The sequence below is a fragment of the Dryobates pubescens genome, chromosome 6, assembly GCF_014839835.1.
Source record: "Dryobates pubescens isolate bDryPub1 chromosome 6, bDryPub1.pri, whole genome shotgun sequence".
Lineage (NCBI taxonomy): Eukaryota > Metazoa > Chordata > Aves > Piciformes > Picidae > Dryobates > Dryobates pubescens.
Window position 1 is genome coordinate 3,770,970 of NC_071617.1, and position 19,002 is coordinate 3,789,971.

Here is a 19,002-nt window from a genome sequence, read left to right on the forward strand (position 1 = left end):
GGGGAGATGCTCAAGTCCCCTAAGCATCCTTGTGACTCTCCATTGGATTCTCTCCAGCAGGTCTCTGTCTCTCTTGAACTGGGGAGCCCAAAGCTGGACACAGGATTGCAGCTGTGGTGCCAGCAGGGCAGAGCAGAGGGGGAGCAGAACCTCCCCAGCCCTGCTGGCCACACTCTTCTTGCTGCACCCTAGGATGCCATTGGCTCTCTTGGCCACCAGGGCACATTGCTGTCCCATGCAGAGCTTGCTGCCCACCAGCACTCCAAGGTCTTTTCCCGTGGAGGTGCTTTCCAGCAGCACAGCTCCTAACCTGTCCTGGTGCCTGTTGTTATCACTCCCCCCATGCAGGACCCTGCACTTGTCCTTATTGAACTCCATGAGCTCCCAGCCTGTCCAGCTCTGGTTGGATGCCAGCAGAGCCTGGCAGGTGTCAGCCACCACCCAGTGCTGTATCATCAGAAACTTGCTGAGGGTCCTCTCAATCCCCTCAGCCAGGTGGTTGATAAAGATATTGATGAAAACTGAGCCCAGTACTGATCCCTGGGGAGCACCACTGGCCACTGACAAGCCTCTGAACTCCCAAGGATGTTATGGGAGACAGTGGCAAAACCCTTGCTAAGTTCAAGGCAGACTACATCCACTGGGCTCCCACTGTAGGGCTGGTTTTTTGAAGGGTGGAAATCCTCATATTTCTGTTGATGAGAGTTAGAATCTGTGCAGGAAAATATTTTCAGTGGCTGAAGGGAATGAGTAAATCCATGCAAGTGTGCTGAGACCAGCATTAAATGCATTTTTAGTTTATTTTTAGTCTTATTTTCTTTTTACTTTATCCTGCCTGTCCCCCTCCTGCCTGTCCCCCTCCTGCCTGTCCCCCTCCTGCCTGTCCCCCTCCTGCCTGTCCCCCTCCTGCCTGTCCCCCTCCTGCCTGTCCCCCTCCTGCCTGTCCCCATTTAATTCAGAGTGGTTGCCTCCTTCAGGGCTGTTGAAGGCCAGGTTGGATGAGGCCTGAGGGGCTGAGTCTAGTTGAGAGGCATCCCAGCCCATGGCAGGAAGGTTGGAGTAGGTGATCTCTAAGGTCACTTCCAAGCTAGGCCATGCTGTAACTCTTCAGTGACTCTTGGAATTAGTTGTATTCATTTAGGTTTAGATATTGTGATATTACAGAGTTCTGCAGAAGAATAAAGGTGAAAGCACAGCTGACTCAGTTTCAGGACTTCTCTTCTGAGACAAAGCTCTGCTGCTGTACTGATTCCTCATTAGCTTTGGTTCCTACTAAAGGGTTTTTAAGGGGTGGCCTCATTATTGTTTATAAAGAAGGACCTCAGGGAACTGCTTGAAAGAGTCCAGCACAGAGCCACAAAAATGATGAAGTGGAACATCTTCCTTAGGAGGAGAGACTGAGGAGCTGAGGGCTCTCTAGCTTGGAGAGGAGGACAGTGAGAGGTAGCTTCATTCATGTTGTTAAAGATGTGCAGGGGGAGTGCTCAGAGGCTGGAGCCAGGCTCTGCTGGGGGATGCCCAATGCCAGCACAAGGGGCAGTGGTGGAAGCTGAGGCAGAGGAAGTTCCATGGAAACAGGAGGAAGAATTATTTCCCTGTGAGGGTGACAGAGCCCTGGAGCAGGCTGCCCAGGGGGGTTGTGGAGTCTCCTTCTCTGGAGATATTCAAACCCCACCTGGATGTGTTCCTGTGTGACCTGCTCCAGGTGATGCTGCTCTGGCAGGGGGGATTGGACTGGATGACCTTTGGGGGTCCCTTCTGGCCCCTAACATTCTGTGATTATTTAATTAGTCTGTGTGTGAGAAATGCTTAGTTCTAGATAAATCCTGAAGTAAACTGAAATGTTAGGTGCTGCTACCTGTGTCAGTGTCTTGGCTTTTGAATCATGTGCATTGCAGTAACATTAACCTCCTCTGCTGTTGTTTTTCAGTGATATTTGGTGAAGATGTGGCCTTTGGTGGAGTCTTCAGGTGTACAGTTGGCTTGAGAGACAAGTATGGTAAGGTAACTCTTCAATCTGACACCTTTTTCATGTTACCATCTCTTTTCTGTTGTAGCCATCTGTGGCTTGTGGGAGAGGATAAGAACATGTGCAGGAAAAGCCTTGTCAGTGGATTTCTCTTTTCCTTCCTGGCCTTGGAAACAGGAAGAGCTGTGATCTTATTACCATTTATGTAAGCTTTCAAAACTTGCTGACATGACCTGAAGGGAGGATGGAGCAAGGAGGGGGCAGCCTCTTCTCCTTGGTGACAAGCAACAGGACTAGAGGAAACAATTTCAAGCTGCACCAGGGGAGGTTCAGGCTGGATGCTAGGAAATACTTCTTCACAGAGGAGGCTCTCAAACATTGGAATGGTCTGCTCAGGGCAGTGGTGCAGTCACTGTCCCTGGAGGTGTTTAAGCAGTGTGTGGACATGGTTCAGGATTGACCCTAAAATGGGTTGAGGGTTGGGTTGGGCTGGATGGTCTTGGAGGTCTCTTCCAGCAGGTTGTTTTCTGTGATTTCAAGAGTCTGCTATTTCTTCAACTACCTTCATTGATATAGCTGCTTCCAATCACAGAATTATTGAGGCTGGGAAAGATCTCTGAGATCATCAAGTCCAGCCTATGAGCTAACACCACCACAGTGACTAAACCATGTCACTAAGTGCCACATCCAAGCTTTTCTTAAAGACCTTCAGGGGTGGCAGCTCCACCACCTCCCTGGGCAACCTGTGCCAGTCTCTCACCACCTTCATGGTGAAAATCTTCTTTCTAACATACAACCTGAATCTACCCACTTCTAGTTTTGTTCCATCCCCCCCAGTCCTATCACTCCCTGACACCCTCAAAAGTCCCTCCCCAGCTTTCTTGGAGCCCCCTTCAGATACTGGAAGGCCACAACAAGGTCTCCTGGAGCCTTCTCTTCTCCAGACTGAACAGCCCCAGTTCCCTCAGTCTGTCCTCATAGGAGAGCAGCTCCAGCCCTCTGCTCATCCTCATGGCCCTTCTCTGGACATGTTCCAGCACATCCAGACCCTTCCAGTGATAGGGGCTCCAGAACTGGGCACAGTACTCCAGGTGGGGTCTCAGCAGAGTGGAGTAGAGGGGGAGAATCACCTCCTTTTACCTGCTGGCTATGATTCTCTTGCTGCAGCTCAGGATGTGGTTGGCTTTCTGAATGAAAGCAACCTCTGAAATACAAGTTTAGACAGAAAGAGAAGCCTGAAGATTAAGTGAATGTAGGAGTCATTCACATATTGACCATACAACTTTGGAACAGAGAAAGCATGACACAGGTGACTTGGCTTCTTTGATCACTGGTAGTGAAATCGTGCAGCAAACAGGCAGTGGCTGAAGAGGGAATGGCAGAGATGGACTAGAGGATGTCCTGCACATACAGTTACAATGCTGAGGAGAACCAGGAAAGACTGAAAACCTCCACAGTGAGGGAATCTACAATTTTGAGAGGAGGGTGGCTGTCCATCAGAGTTACCTTAGGTTAAATCATTTCTGGCTGCAGTGCTTGTTTTATGCAGGGGCCAGAGTCCATGTAAAAGAATAGAGCATTCCAGATAGAGTCAAGGAACCTCATGGACCTTACCTCTGCAGGGAAGGTTATGTACACCTAGTGATTGCTCAGGTTGCCCAGGCAGGTGGTGAAATCCTCACTCCTGGAAGCTTTTAAGGCCAGGCTGGATGTGGCTGTGAGCAACCTGCTGTAGTGTGAGGTGTCCCTGCCCATGGCAGGGGGGTTGGAACTGACTGATCCTTGAGGTCCCTTCCAACCCTGACAATGCTTTGATTCTTCTGGCTCCATTCCTCTTCAGCATTTAACATTCACATGTGCTGATGTAAAATATGATGGAATGAGGATTCCCCCCCCCTCCCAACCCCCTCTCTCCTTGAAGAAGGAAGTTTCTGGTTTTGATTTGGTTGTGGGTTTATTGTTGTTGTTTGGGTTTTGTTGTTTGTTTGGTGATAGTAAGAATAGATAACATTCTTCATATCTTGAGGCAGCAATGTGCTCTTGTGGCCAAGAAGGCCCCTGCCAATCTGGAGTGGATTAGAAGGGCTATGGTTAGTGGGTCTAGAGAGGTTCTTCCCCTCTACTCTGTCCTGGTGAGGCTGCTTCTGGGATATTGTGTCCAGTTCTGGACCCTTCAGTTCAAAAGGGGCCTCAGGGAACTGCTTGAAAGAGTCCAGCACAGAGCCACAAAAATGATGAAGGGAGTGTGTGGTGGGTTGAAAGGAAAGGCCCAGCTTTCCCTCCCCCACTAAGAAGTAGTAAAGGAAAAAAAACACATCATCCTTATGAGGAGAGCCTGAGGGAGCTGAGGGCTCTGGAGCTTGGAGAGGAGGAGCCTGAGAGGTGACCTCATTGCTGTTGATAAAGTTGTGCAGGGTGAGTGCCCAGAGGCTGGAGCCAGGCTCTGCTGGGGGATGCCCAATGCCAGCACAAGGGGCAGTGGTGGAAGCTGAGGCATAGGAAGCTCCATGGAAACAGGAGGAAGAATTTTTTTTTCCCTGTGAGCGTGACAGAGCACTGGAAGAGGCTGCCCAGGGGGGTTGTGGAGTCTCCCTCTCTGGAGATATTCAAACCCCACCTGGATGTGTTCCTGTGTGATCTGTTCTAGGTGATGCTGCTCTGGCAGGGGGTTTGGACTGGAGGATCTTTGGAGATCTCTTCCAGCCCCTAGCACTCTGTGATTCTGTATTTTTCTTGTTTTATTTTTGTTTTTCCCCTTGGTAGTGTTGTTTTCTTGCAGATAATCACTAGGTGGCAGCCTGTGCCTGCCAATAGCTCTCATGATTAATTTTGGTACAAACTGATAGTTCCTTTTTAAGCACTTTTATAGAGGTCAGGGTCTAAGTATGACTTAATATTAGCATAGGGAGAGTTTACTATAGTAATACTCAGTGTTGTACTGTAGAGATGTTGGTTGCTCTCCAGCCTGTTACTGAACTCTCTCTGGGGAGATAGAGGAGAAATTTACTCTCAGAATAAATTGCTCATCACACCTAAACTGTTTGCCAGAAAAGCCACTTAAGCCTCAGTGTAGGGTAAGAATAGAATAGAATAAACCAGGTTGGAAGAGACCTTCAAGATCATTGTGTCCAACCCATCACCCAATCCAACACCACCTAAACAACTAACCCATGGCACCAAGCACCCCATCAAGTCTCCTCCTGAACACCTCCAGGGATGGTGACTCCACCACCTCCCTGGGCAGCACATTCCAATGGCCAATCACTCTCTCTGTGTAGAACTTCTTCCTAACATCCAACCTAAACCTCCCCTGGCACAGCCTGAGACTGTGTCCTCTTGTTCTGGTGCTGCTTGCCTGGGAGAAGAGACCAACCCCCACCTGGCTACAACCTCCCTTCAGGTAATTGTAGAGAGCAATAAGGTCTCCCCTGAGTGTCCTCCTCTCCAGGCTAAGCAGGGTCCAGTTCTGGGCCCTTCAGTTTAGGAAGGAGGTTGACTTGCTGGAACGAGTCCAGAGAAGGGCAACAAAGTTGGTGAGGGGCTTGGAACACAGCCCTGTGAGGAGAGGCTGAGGGAGCTGGGGTTGCTTAGCCTGGAGAAGAGGAGGCTCAGGGGTGACCTTCTTGCTGTCTACAACTACCTGAAGGGAGGTTGTAGACAGGCAGAGGTTGGTCTCTTCTCCCAGGCAGCCAGCACCAGAACAAGAGGACACAGTCTCAGGCTGTGCCAGGGGAGGTTTAGGCTGGATGTTAGGAAGAAGTTCTACACAGAAAGAGTGCCCATTGGAATGGGCTGCCTGGGGAGGTGGTGGAGTCACCATCACTGGAGGTGTTCAGGAGGAGACTTGATGGGGTGCTTGGTGCCATGGGTTAGTTGTTTAGGTGGTGTTGGATTGGTTGATGGGTTGGACACAATGATCTTGAAGGTCTCTTCCAACCTGGTTTATTCTATTCTTCAGTTTCAGTTCCCTTGCAGCTCTGTGGTCATGCAGGCAGAGTGTGAGGACTTGAATAGCAATTGTTATTTCCAAGCTGCTCTCAGTTTCTGGAGGCTGCCACTGTGCTGTCTCCTGCCAGAAGTGAGTGCTCTGCCCAGGTTCTCACATCCTGTCCCTCAGGAGCCCTGAACTGACTCCCCAAAGCATTAGCTCAGCTATCCAAGCTGTCCTCTGTGGAGGTGCAGCAGAAATGCTTTGGGCAGCAGTTGCTCTTTTGGAGTGAATTTGCTGGTGTGGTTCTGTTGTCGCTGTTTGGGAGCCGCTGGGTGACAGCAGAGAGAACAAGGAGAGAGGTTTCCTCATGCCTGGATTAATGCTCTGTCACCATTTAGAGGGGTTTAAGGGTCATGGCTATTGTGTTGGTTGCTTTTAGTGGTTCTGTTTGGCCTCTGCTACTGCTCTTTGTGTTTGCCAGTGCTTCCAGGGATGTACTGCCCACAGCTGCTTATGGTTCCCTCATACAAAGTCAATTAGGACACACTGCCTTTCATAAGGTTTGTGTGTAACACTGCCTAATATGTTTCTGGAGTGAAGTTTGCTGCCTTTATTAGCAGTGGGGTGTTGACTGTTGGTTTGTGGCATGCTTTTGTCACCGAGTCCTTTCTGTTGTACTGCTGTGCAGCCAGTAATTGCTTCTTTCCTGAGTGGACTCTTGGTGAAATGAGACTCAGCAACACTCCCATGTGGAGGATCCACCAAGCTCAATCTGAGATCATTTTTCCTTTCAGAGAATTGTCAGGGTTGGAAGGGACCTCAAGGCTCAGCCAGTTCCAAGCCCCCTGCCATGGGCAGGGACACCTCACACTACAGCAGGTTGCTCACAGCCACATCCAGCCTGGCTGCAAACACCTCCAGGCAGGAGGCTTCCACCACCTCCCTGGGCAACCTGTGCCAGGCTCTCACCACCCTCATGGGGAACAACTTCTTCCTAACATCCAGTCTGAATCTCCCCACTTCTAGTTTTGCTCCATTCCCCCCAGTCCTATCACTCCCTGACACCCTCAAAAGTCCCTCCCCAGCTTTCTTGTAGCCCCCTTCAGATCCTGGAAGGCCACAATTAGGTCTCCTCGGTGCCTTCTCTTCTCCAGACTGAACAGCCCCAATTCCCTCAGTCTGTCCTCACAGCAGAGCAGCTCCAGCCCTCTGCTCATCCTCATGGCCCTTCCCTGGACACCTTCCAGCACCTCCAGATCCTTCCTGTAACAGGGGCTCCAGCACTGGACACAGTGCTCCAGGTGGGGTCTCAGCAGAGCGGAGCGGAGTGGGGAATCGCCTCCCTTGCCCTGCTGGCTGTGCTTTCAGGCAATTGTGAGTGGCACACGTGGCTGGAGATACTCAGCCAGGCAGGCAATAGTAAAAAGGGAATGAACAGCTTAAAGTTTTTCCTCCTTACTAATCTGTCATAGCTAAATTAGGTCTTCTCAGGTAGAGCAGAAAGGGTGCTCATGTAACATGAAGTTTCTTGGGTGTAATGCCCTGTTCTGTTTGAGTTTATAGGCTGCTTTTTGAAGTGATCCTTCACATGCTTTATTATTGTGATGCAGCTAGTAGTGTAGATGAAATGCCCAATGAGAGGACAAAGGGGAATGGGGGGAAGCTGAGGCACAGGAAGTTCCATGTGAACATGAGGGAGAATTTTGCTCACTGTGAGAGTGATGGAACCCTGGCACAGGCTGCCCAGGGGGGTTGTGGGGTCTCCCTCTCTGGAGATACTCAAGATCCATCTGGATGTGTTCCTGTGTGATCTGCTCTAGGTGATGCTGCCCTGGCAGGGGGTTGGACTGGATGAGCTTTGGAGGTCCCTTCCAGCCCCTAACCTTCTGTGACTCTGTGAAAATCATTTGGATGTTTTTTAATCTTCTAAACCTTATGTGAAACAAAGAACAGTGAGCAGTGGAGAGGGAACAGATTGTAATCATTCATGAAGATCTGTTCAATCAGCCCAGGATGCTTGCTTGCAAACTGGAACAATCCCAGCAGAAAAGGAACACCAAGGAAAGAAATACCACTTGAACTGAGTCCTCTGAGGGTGGGGGACTTGAACTGAATCAAAGGTTTCCCTTGTGGGAAACTTCCAAACACATCAAAAAGCAAATGAGTGAACAGCACATGAAACCACAGCTACAGCAGGGAAATCACATCCTGATGGCAGGATGACCCAGCCACATGAACAGTCAGCTGGATGCTTAGAAAATGATTTTATTTATGACTTCCACATTTGTTTTCCTCTGCTTTCTGCCTGCTTTACAGACTTTAGATCTCTGAAGCACAGGGGATGTTTTGGGACAGATCAGCTGGCAAAGGGCTTGCTCTTACAGAAGAGAATACAGAATTAACCAGGTTGGAAAAGACCTGCAAGATTGAGACCCAACACCATCTAATCAACTAAACCATGACACCAAGGGCCTCATCCAGGCTCTTCCTAAACACCTCCAATGATGGTGACTCCACCACCTCCCTGGGCAGCACATTCCAATGGCCAATCTCTCCTGCTGGGAAGAATTTCTTCCTAACATCCAGCCTGAACCTCCCCTGGCACAGCTTGAGACTGTGTCCTCTTGTTCTGGTGCTGATTGCCTGGGAGAAGAGACCAAACTCTGCCTGGCTACAACCTCCCTTCAGGTAGTTGTAGACAACAAGGTGGTCTCCCCTGAGCCTCCTCTTCTCCAGGCTAAGCAACCCCAGCTCCCTCAGCCTCTCCTCACAGGGCTGTGCTCCAGACCCCTCCCCAGCTTTGTTGCCCTTCTCTGGACACCTTCCAGCAGCTCAGCATCTTTCCTAAACTGAGGGGCCCAGAACTGGACACAGGACTCCAGGTGTGGCCTAACCAGTGCTGAGCACAGGGCAGAATGACTTCCCTGCTCCTGCTGGCCACACTATTCCTGATGCAGGCCAGGATGCCATTGGCCTTCTTGGCCACCTGGGCACTGCCTTCAGTGATGGAGACTCCCTGGCTTCCCTCCACATACAGTCCCTGTGCAGGAGTATTCTTATGGTTTTTCTTACAGATCAGTATTTCTCCAGGCTCTGGGTATTACAGCTGAAGCATGTGGGCTAGCCACACTTGTGTACATGGCTCTTGGATTCTTAATGAGTAAAACCTGGTTGCTTAACAGCTTTCTGTTGGGCTCAATCTCTGGAGCTCCCCTAGCATTCTATGACTCTATGAGGAGGGGAGATTTAGAATGGGTGTTAGAAAGAAAGTCTTTACAGGGAGGGTGGTGAGAGAGTAGAATAGAATAGAATAGAATAGAATAAACCAGGTTGGAAGAGACCTTCAAGAACATTGAGTCCAACCTATCACCCAACACCATCTAATCAACTAAACCATGGCACCAAGCACCCTATCAAGTCTCCTCCTAAACACCTCCAGTGATGATGACTCCACCACCTCCCCAGGCAGCCCATTCCAATTGGAACAGGTTGCCCAGGGAGGTCATGGATGTCCCCTCTCTTGAGGTGTTCAAGGCCAGGTTAGATGAGGCCTTGAGCAGCCTGGGCTGGTGGGAGGGGTCCCTGCCTATGGCAGGGGGGACTGGGACTAGATGATCTTTAAGGTCTCTTCCAACCCAAACCATTCTATGATAACAGTAGCTTGTTTTACAGCAAAGATGTTTATTCCCAGTGGCTGATCCCCCATAATCCCTGGTTGTTTATCTGCAGGCCTTGTGTCTAAGGTGCAAACACCTGTGTGAGGTGTCAGGGAACACTTCATGCCCAGTAAATGAGTCATTTATTTACACTTTGGGACAAGAGTTGAGGTGGTTTTGTTTGTTTGGTCAAGAGATGGCTGCAGCTAGCCAAGCCCAGGGCACAGTAGCCCTTCTGAAACTGTGGTAAGTATTTATTGGAGCACAGTATTATTTTATGAGCTTGAGCTGTGCTGAGCTCCTGAAGGCAAGTTCTGTTGAAGTGGAATGTCTGTTCATTGCCTTTGGGGGAAAAACATGGGTGAGAAGGTAAGGTTGTCCTCAGGCTCACAGGATGTTAGGGGCTGGAAGGGACCTCTGGGGATCTTTGAGCCCAACTCCCCTGCCAGAGCAGGGCCATAGAATCCAGCACAGGTCACACAGGAGCACATCCAGACAGGGCTTGAAAGTCCCCACAGAAGGAGACTCCACAACCTCCCTGGGCAGCCTCTCCAGTGCTCTGTGACCTTCACAATGAAGAAGTTCTTCCTCATGCTGAGGTGGAACCTCCTGTGCTGTAGTTTATATCCATTGCCCCTTGTCCTATCCCAGGGTGCAAGTGAGCAGAGCCTGTCCCCTCCCTCCTGATCCCCAGCCCTCAGATATTTATGAACATTTATTAAATCCCCTCTCAGTCTTCTCTTCTCCAGACCAAACAGCCCCAGGGCTCTCAGCCTCTCCTCACAAGGCAGTGCTCCAGGCCCTCAATCATTCTTGTAGCCTTCTCAAGTAGATCCCTGTCCCTCTTGAACTGGGGAGCCCAGGACTGGATGCATTATTCCAGGTGAGGTCTCCTCAGGGCAGAGTAGAAGGGGAGGAGAACCTCCCTGGCTCTGCTGGACGCACTCCTCTGAATGCACCCCAGGATCCCATTGGCCTTCTTGGCCCCCAGGGCACTTTGCTGTCCCATGTACAACTTGTTCTCCACCAGGACTCCCAGGTCCTTCTCCTTGGGGCTGCTCTCCAGCAGATCACCTCCCAGCCTGTGCTGCTGCAGTTTATTCTTCCTCCCCAGGGGCAGGACTCTGCACTTGTCCTTGTTGAACCTCATTAGGTTCCTCTCTGCCCAGCTCTCAGTCTGTCCAGGCCTCACTGAATGGCCACAGAGCCTTCAGGTGTCTCAGCCAAGCCTCTCAGTTTGGTATCATCAGCAAACTTGCTGAGTAGACTCTGTCTGTTCCCTCATCAATATCATTGATGAAGATGTTGAACATGAGCAGCCCCAGCACTGATCCCTGGGGGATGCAGTCTGGAGAAGAGAAGGCTCCGAGGTGACCTCATTGTGGCCTTCCAGTGTCTGAAGGGGGCTACAAGAAGGCTGGGGAGGGACTGCTCAGGATCTCAGGTAGTGATAGGACTAGGGGGAACGGAATGAAGCTGGAGGTGGGGAGATTGAGGCTGGAGGTGAGGAGGAAGTTCTTCCCCATGAGAGTGGTGAAGCCCTGGAATGGGTTGTCCAGGGAGGTGGTTGGGGTGCCAACCCTGGAGGTGTTTAAGCTCAGGCTGGATGAGGCTCTGGTCAGGCTGATCTAGTGTGGGTTGGGCAGGGGGGTTGGAACTAGATGATCCTTGTGGTGCCTCCCAACCCTGACTGGTACTATGATACTATGACTCCACTGCTTACAGCTCTCCAGCTGCACTTGGCTCCAAGTTGAGAGCGGAACGTTTAGTTCGGAGTTCAGAACGACTTCTTGTTGTGTATAGAGGCAATCCTAAGCAGCCTCAAGTTTGGATCTCCTTGTTTCTTTGTGGGTGGATTTAAGCAGAGAGTTCTGCAGCTTGCTTGCCTGGTTCTTCCAGAGCAGTTTTGCAAGCTCTGGGTTTTGTTCTGATTCATGGAAATGCCTTTGCCCAGTAACATCTGGAGAATATATTCCTGACTCATCATCACACAAGAGTACATTTTGTCCATCTTCATCTTAAATAGCCAGTTCTTAAGACTTGGAGGGTGGGGGGGAAGTTGAGACCTTGATACAGTGCAGTAGATCCTTTTGCACTGTTTGAGTCTGTAAGATATTGATGTGCAAAACACAGAATTAAGCAGGTTGGAAAAGACCTTCCAGATCATCGAGTCCAAGCTATCGCCCAACACCATCTGATCAGCTGAACCATGGCACTGAGTGCAGATCATTCTGTGGCAGAGCTAAATGGAATTTCTTTTGTTTTATTGGTCTGCTGGTGTGCCTGCTTTGAAAGCTGTTTGATGTCACAGAATGTTAGGGGTTGGAAGGGACCTCAAAAGCTCATCCAGTGCAACCCCCCTGCCAGAGCAGCGTCACCTAGAGTAGGTCACACAGGAATGCATCCAGGTGGGTTTTGAGTATCTCCACTGAAGGAGGCTCCACAACCTCTCTGCACAACCCCTCCCAGGGCTCTGTCACCCTCCCAGTGAAAAAGCTTTTCCTCCTATTTCCATGGAAGCTCCTATGCTCCAGCTTGCACCCATTGCCCCTTGTCTTGTCATTGGACATCACTGAGCAGAGCCTAGCTGCATCCTCCTCACAGTGCCCTTCACCTCTTTATCAACATGAATGAGGTCACCCCTCAGTCTCCTCCAAGCTAAAGAGCCCCAGCTCCCTCAGCCTGTCCTCTTGAGGAAGATATTCCACACCCTTCAGGATCTTTGTGGCTCTGTGCTGGACTCTTTCAGGCAGTTCCCTCAGGTCCTTCTTGAACTGAGGGGCCCAGAACTGGACACAGATGCAGCCTCACAAGGACAGAGTAGAACCTCTCTGGACCTCATAACCACAGCCCTTCCAATATACCCCAGGATGCCTTCAGCCTTCTTGCCCCAAGGGCACACTGCTGGCTCGTGGGACTTGGTAATATTTATGTTTCTTTTAAAGTAGAATAGAATTAACCAGCTTGGAAGAGACCTTTGAGATCATTGAGTCCAACCTATCACCCAACACCATCTGGTCAACTAACCCATGGCACCAAGCACCCCATTCAGTCTCTTCCTCAACTCCTCCAGTGATGGTGACTCCACCACCTCCCTGGGCAGCACATTCCAATGGCCAATCTCTCTCTCTATGTAGAACTTCTTCCTAACCTCAAGCCTAAACTTCCCCTGGCACAGCTTGAGACTGTGTCCTCTTGTTCTGGGGCTGGTTGCCTGGGAGAAGAGACCAACCCCCACCTGGCTACAATCTCCCTTCAGGGAGTTGTAGAGAGCAAGAAGGTCTCCCCTGAGCCTCCTCTTCTGCAGGCTAAGCAACCCCAGCTCCCTCAGCCTCTCCTCACAGGGCTGTGCTCCAGACTCCTCCCCAGCCTTGTTGCCCTTCTTTTGCTATGTTCTACAGCTGTTTGAGGGGAAGGTAAGGGATGTGTGTATTAACACAGGACTTGATGCTCAGTCTAGTGCCTGAGAAAGCTGCTCTAATGCCCTGTAAAGGTGTTTCAAGATCCACTTGCTGGGCAGGATGGTGTGCTGCTGAACTTCATCAAGATGGAATTTTCCCCCTTCACTGAGTCCTTGCAGTGAAACTTTTGGAATGAACATTGTAGTAACCCAGTGTCAAGGGGGATTAAAGTTTACTAAAGATACAGGGTGGAACTGATCAGCAGAAGTAGCTTCTGCTGTCTGTATTAGTGCTGGGTGGGCAAGCACACTCCAAGTACCATCTTTCAGATGTCAGTCTTCACACCTTTCCTGTGGCTTGGGTGGATTGTATTGATTCTCCACTTCCTTGCTTAGCCCCGTGCCCAGTGTGCCCTCTGTGTCATTTGTACTCCCCAAGGGGGACTAATTGATGATGGCTGCTGTTTCTTCTGCCCCTGAGGTTCCTGATAAGAGTGTGGTAATTATCAGCTCTCCAGGCTGAGAAGGTGCTGCACAGTTTAGCAGAGGGAGCAAAACACTCCCTTTTCATGGAAGTAATTTGCTACAAGTCTAAAAGGGTCACAAGAGGACTGCCCCAGTCCAATGAATTCTCTGAATTGCTTTGCAACAGAAGCACTTTGAGGAGCTGCTTAATTAGGATTTCACTTGATTCAAAGCCCATCTTGCAGTGAGCAGGCTGAGCAGCAGCTTATGCTGGGCAGTTATTATGAAAGGTCTCCTTTCCTATTCAATCAGGCAGGTTAGAAGCTGCCCTGCTGGAGAGCAGCTCCACAGAGAAAGACCTTGGAGTGCTGGTGGGCAGCAAGTGCAAGGCCACAATTAGGTCTCCTTGGAGCCTTCTCTTCTGCAGACTGAACAACCCCAACTCCCTCAGTCTGTCCTCCTGGGAGAGGCATTCCAGTGCCTGACCACTCTTGCTGGGAAAAAATGTTTCCTGATGTCCAGTCTAAACCTCCCCAGTGGCAGCTTGAGGCCATTCCCTCTTGTTCTGTCACTAGTTCCCTGTGAGAAGAGACCAGCAGCAGCCTCTCCACAACCTCCATTCAGGTAGATGCAGACAGCAATGAGGTCTCCCCTCAGGCTCCTCTTTTTTAAGCTAACCATCCCCAGCTCCTTCAGTTGCTCCTGATCAGATTTATTCTCCTAATGATCCAGCATGGAGGCTCCTCCAGAGTCTTGTGGAGTCCTTGAGAGTTGGAGGCTTGGGTGGGGTGTTGCCATGAGAGGAGACTGGCTATTCCTGAAGTTAAAGGAAGAGAGGAGTGAGTTTCATTGCAGACATTGAAATCTGCAACACTTTGTTGGTTTCTCTTTCTTCTTTTTTTTTCCCCCCCTTGGAATAAATAAAGATGATGCAGGCCAAAAAGTTAATGCATCATAATCACCCACATCTGTCTATAAACATGAGCTGTTAGGTTGCTATGAAACTTTTTATTCTTGGAGGATGAGAAGATGACTCTGATCTCTCAGGCTGCCTTAGAGCTGTTGCCCCTTAGCCAGAGAGGGTCAGGAGGAGTTGGGATATTTGTCAGGTGCTTAGACTCTTCCTTCCAACATTTGCCAAAGTCAGTCTCTTTTTGTCTAAGCAGAAGTAGCTCAGGGGAGGGGGGAGTAATTGTTTAAAGATTACTTTTAATCAAAGCCTGCATTTTCCTTGGTGTCTTTAAGCTTGACAGCTGTGGGATCAGCTGTGGCACAGCTTGAGACTGTGTCCTCTTGTTCTGGTGCTGCTTGCCTGGGAGAAGAGACCAACCCCCACCTGGTTACAACCTCCCTTCAGGGAGCCTCCTCCCCTGAGCCTTCTCTTCTCCAGGCTAAGCACAGAACCATTAAGGTTGGAAAAGACTTTCAAGATCATCGAGTCCAACCCTAAGCCAGCTACCATGACCACTAAGGCAGGTCCTGAAGCATCACAGCTACAGCTTCCTAAACACCTCCAGTGATGGTGACTCCACCACCTCCCTGGGCAGCACATTCCAATGGCCAATCTCTCTTGCTGGGAAGAACTTCTTCCTAACATCCAGCCTAAACCTCCCCTGGCACAGCTTGAGACTGTGTCCTCTTGTTCTGGTGCTGGTTGCCTGGGAGAAGAGACCAACCCCCACCTGGCTACAACCTCCCTTCAGGGAGTTGTAGAGAGCAAGAAGGTCTCCCCTGAGTCTCCTCTTCTCCAGGCTAAGCAACCCCAGCTCCCTCAGCCTCTCCTCACAGGGCTGTGCTCCAGACCCCTCCCCAGCTTTGTTGCCCTTCTCTGGACACCTTCCAGCAACTCAACCTCTTTCCTAAACTGAGGAGCCCAGAACTGGACACAGGACTCAAGGTGTGGCCTAACCAGTGCTGAGTACAGGGGAGAATGACCTCCCTGCTCCTGCTGGCCACACTGTTCCTGATGCAGGCCAGGATGCCCTTGGCCCTCTTGGCCACCTGGGCACACTGCTGGCTCATGTTCAGCCTACCATCAACCAGCACCCCCAGGTCCCTCTCTGCCTGGCTGCTCTCAGCCACTCTGACCCCAGCCTGTGGCACTGCCTGGGGTTGGTGTGGCCAATGTGCAGAACCTGGCACTTGGATGTGTTCAGTCTCATGCCCTTGGACTCTGCCCACCTGTCCAGCCTGGCAAGGTCCCTCTGCAGAGCTCTGCTACCTACTAACAGATCAACTCCTGCCCCCAGCTTGGTGTCATCTGCAAACTTACTGATGATGGACTCATCAATAAAGATATTGAACAGGCTGGGGCCCAGCACTGCTCCCTGGGGGACACCACTAGTGCCTGGCTGCCAGCTGGATGTGGCACCATAAGCCATGCTATGATTCTGTGACTCCAGGTTTGGAGAAGGGGAAGGAATTGTCTTTCTCATCCATTAGACATGGATGTCACCCTGCTCTGTTGATTCATGTCTGTCTCACATAGCCTTGTTTGCCATATTGCTTCCCTCACTGCTTGCAAGAGGGCAGCAACCTGGTCAGGTGGCTGAAACTGGGGATGTTTATAAAGCTGGGGAGGTTAATTGAAATGGGCACCAGCATGATGTCTTTCTTCAGAGGCTGAGGCCTCTGGTTTCAGACAACTTAGAGCTTCTACTTCCACCTGGGGTTTGTGCTGGCTTGCTCTGGGCTGCGTGGCTGACGCAAGGGAGAGGAGGGCATTTCCCTCACTGGGGGGCAGATGAGCTATGGAATGACCAAAGTGTCTCTGGGTTGTCTGCTTGAAGTCAGATTCCAGCTGAAATCTGCCTCAGCTGGTTTGCCAAAGGTGATGTGAATGCTGCTGATGAAAACTGATTTCCTTTAAGCCTTTTGAAAAAACAAAGTGTCCAGTTCTGGGCTCCTCAGTTTAGGAAAGATGTTGAGATGCTGGAAGGTGTCCAGAGAAGGGCAACAAAGCTGGGGAGGGGTCTGGAGCACAGCCCTGTGAGGAGAGGCTGAGGGAGCTGGGGTTGCTTAGCCTGCAGAAGAGGAGGCTCAGGGGAGACCTCATTGCTGTCTACAACTCCCTGAAGGGAGGTTGTAGCCAGGTGGGGGTTGGTCTCTTCTCCCAGGCAACCAGCACCAGAACAAGAGGACACAGTCTCAAGCTGTGCCAGGGGAGGTTTAGGCTGGAGGTGAGGAGCAAGTTCTTCCCAGAGAGAGAGATTGGCCATTGGGATGTGCTGCCCAGGGAGGTGGTGGAGTCACCATCCCTGGAAGCGGTCAAAAGAGGCTTGGATGTGGCACTTGGAGCCATGGTTTTGTTGTCAGGAGGTGTTGGGTGCTAGGTTGGACTTGGTGATCTCTGAGGTCTTTTCCAACCTTATTGATTCTGTGATTCTATGAAAATAAGGAAGATGTGAAACAGATTAAACCACATAGGACCTAATGCCTTGAACTGCTCAGAGTGTGAATAGGTTTGTTTAGTTTGAGGAATGGTTTTCATATTGTAGGAACATAAGTGGGAGGTTAAAGCCATGCCATGCAGTTTTTAATGTTAAGAGCAATGAAGAGATTTGTTTTATCCTGATGCTGTGTCTGTGGGTTTGTTCCCCCTAAAGCCTAGGTATTGCAAAGAAAACCCTACCCCTTGAACCCTCACCCAAGGGTTTCTCCCCTTGTACTCAGCTCTGGTGAGGCCACAACCTGAGTATTGTGTCCAGTTTTGGGCACCTCAATACAGGAGAGATGTGGAAAGTTGGAAAGCTGTCTTGGCAGAATGGGACCTGGGGGTGCTGATGGACAAGCAGCTGAAGAGGAGCCAGCAGCGTGCCCAGGGGGCCAAGAAAGCCAAAGGCATCCTGGCTGGGATCAGCAATGCTGTGTCCAGCAGCAGCAGGGAGGGGATTGTCCCCTGGGACTCAGCTCTGGGGAGGCCACACCTTGAGGATTGTGTCCAGTGTTGGGCAGATGACACCAAGCTGGGAGCAGATGTTGGTCAGAGGGCAGAAGGGCTCTGCAGAGGGACCTCGACCGACTGGACAGATGGGCAGAGGCCAACAGGATGGCATTCAACAAGTCCAAGTGCCAGGGGCTGCACTTTGGCCACAGCAACCCCATGCAGAGCTACAGGCTGGGGGCAGAGTGGCTGGAGAGCAGCCAGGCAGAGAGGGACCTGGGGGTACTGACTGACAGCTGCCTAAACATGAGCCAGCAGTGTGCCCAGGTGGCCAAGAAGGCCAATGGCATCCTGGCCTGCATTAGGAATAGTGTGGCCAGCAGGAGCAGGGAAGTCATTGTGCCCCTGTACTCTGCACTGGTTAGGTCACACCTTGAGTCCTGTGTCCAGTTCTGGGCCCCTCAGTTTAAGAAGGATATTGAGACACTTGAATGTGTCCAGAGAAGGGCAACAAGGCTGGGGAGAGGCCTTGAGCACAGCCCTGTGAGGAGAGGCTGAGGGAGCTGGGGTTGCTTAGCCTGGAGAAGAGGAGGCTCAGGGGTGACCTCATTGCTCTCTACAACTACCTGAAGGGAGGTTTTAGCCAGGAAGGGGTTGGTCTCTTCTCTCTAGCAACCAGCCCCAGAACAAGAGGACACAGTCTCAAGCTGTGCCAGGGGAGGTTTAGACTCGAGGTGAGGAGAAAGTTCTTCACCGAGTGAGTCGTTCGTCATTGGAATGTGCTGCCCAGGGAGGTGGTGGAGTCACCGTCCCTGGAGGTGTTCAAGAGGGGATTGGATGTGGCACTTGGTGCCATGGTCTAGTCATGAGGTCTGTGGTGACAGGTTGGACTTGATGATCTTTGAGGTCTCTTCCAACCTTGGTGATACTGTGATACCTCAATGCAAGAGAGACGTGGAGCAGCTGGAGCCAGGGCAGAGGAGGGCAAGGAAGGGCCTGGAGAAAAGATCTGATGAAGAGAACTGAAGGAGCTGGGGAAGGTTATTATTGGGGTAGTACTATTGGGATATTTTCTTATTGGGGTATTATCCTTGGGCTATTCTCATTGGGGTGTTATCATGTCTTGTATTGAATTATTACTGAATTCTTGTTATTATTTGTTATAGGTAAAGACAGAGTTTTCAACACCCCCTTGTGTGAGCAAGGAATTGTTGGCTTTGGGATTGGAGTTGCTGTTGCAGGTGCCACAGCCATTGCAGAAATCCAGTTTGCAGATTACATTTTCCCAGCCTTTGATCAGGTTAGTACCCAGAGGTTTGGAGGAAGCCAAGAGAAGCCTTATGCCTGCTCAGATTCCTCTTCTCTTGCCATTAATGCTTGGTTTGAATAGGTGGTTGCTGCAATTCTCCCCACAGCTGCATTGCTGATGTTTCTGCATGCTTTGAGTGAGCAGGGAGCTACCAAGGCCAGCTTGAAGACTTACTTCACTAATGGCAGTTAAAGAGGTGGCTTGAAGGAAATGTTTGTTGGTTTCATTCTGGGGTTTGTGCTTGTGTTGGCTTCAGCAGCCTGAAATTCCTCAGCTGTGTCTTCCCAGCACTCTCTCTCCTCCTCTGTTCTGCTACAGCTGGCTGTGTTCTCCACAGGATGAGCTACAGATCTGAACTGGAATGATTGACAGTGTGGGGAATGGGGGAA

The 19,002-nt window shown here is 50.6% G+C and overlaps 1 protein-coding gene across 1 annotated transcript in view; it reads left to right on the forward strand.

Moving 5' to 3' along the window:
• The window catches only part of BCKDHB (branched chain keto acid dehydrogenase E1 subunit beta), a 122,198-nt gene that overhangs the window by 2,794 nt on the left and 100,402 nt on the right, over positions 1–19,002 (forward strand). Inside the window, exons 2-3 of the mRNA XM_009907423.2 lie at positions 1,931–1,999; positions 18,471–18,604. Of these exons, the coding sequence (XP_009905725.1) occupies positions 1,931–1,999; positions 18,471–18,604 (203 nt within the window). The remainder of the gene's footprint in view (positions 1–1,930; positions 2,000–18,470; positions 18,605–19,002) is intronic.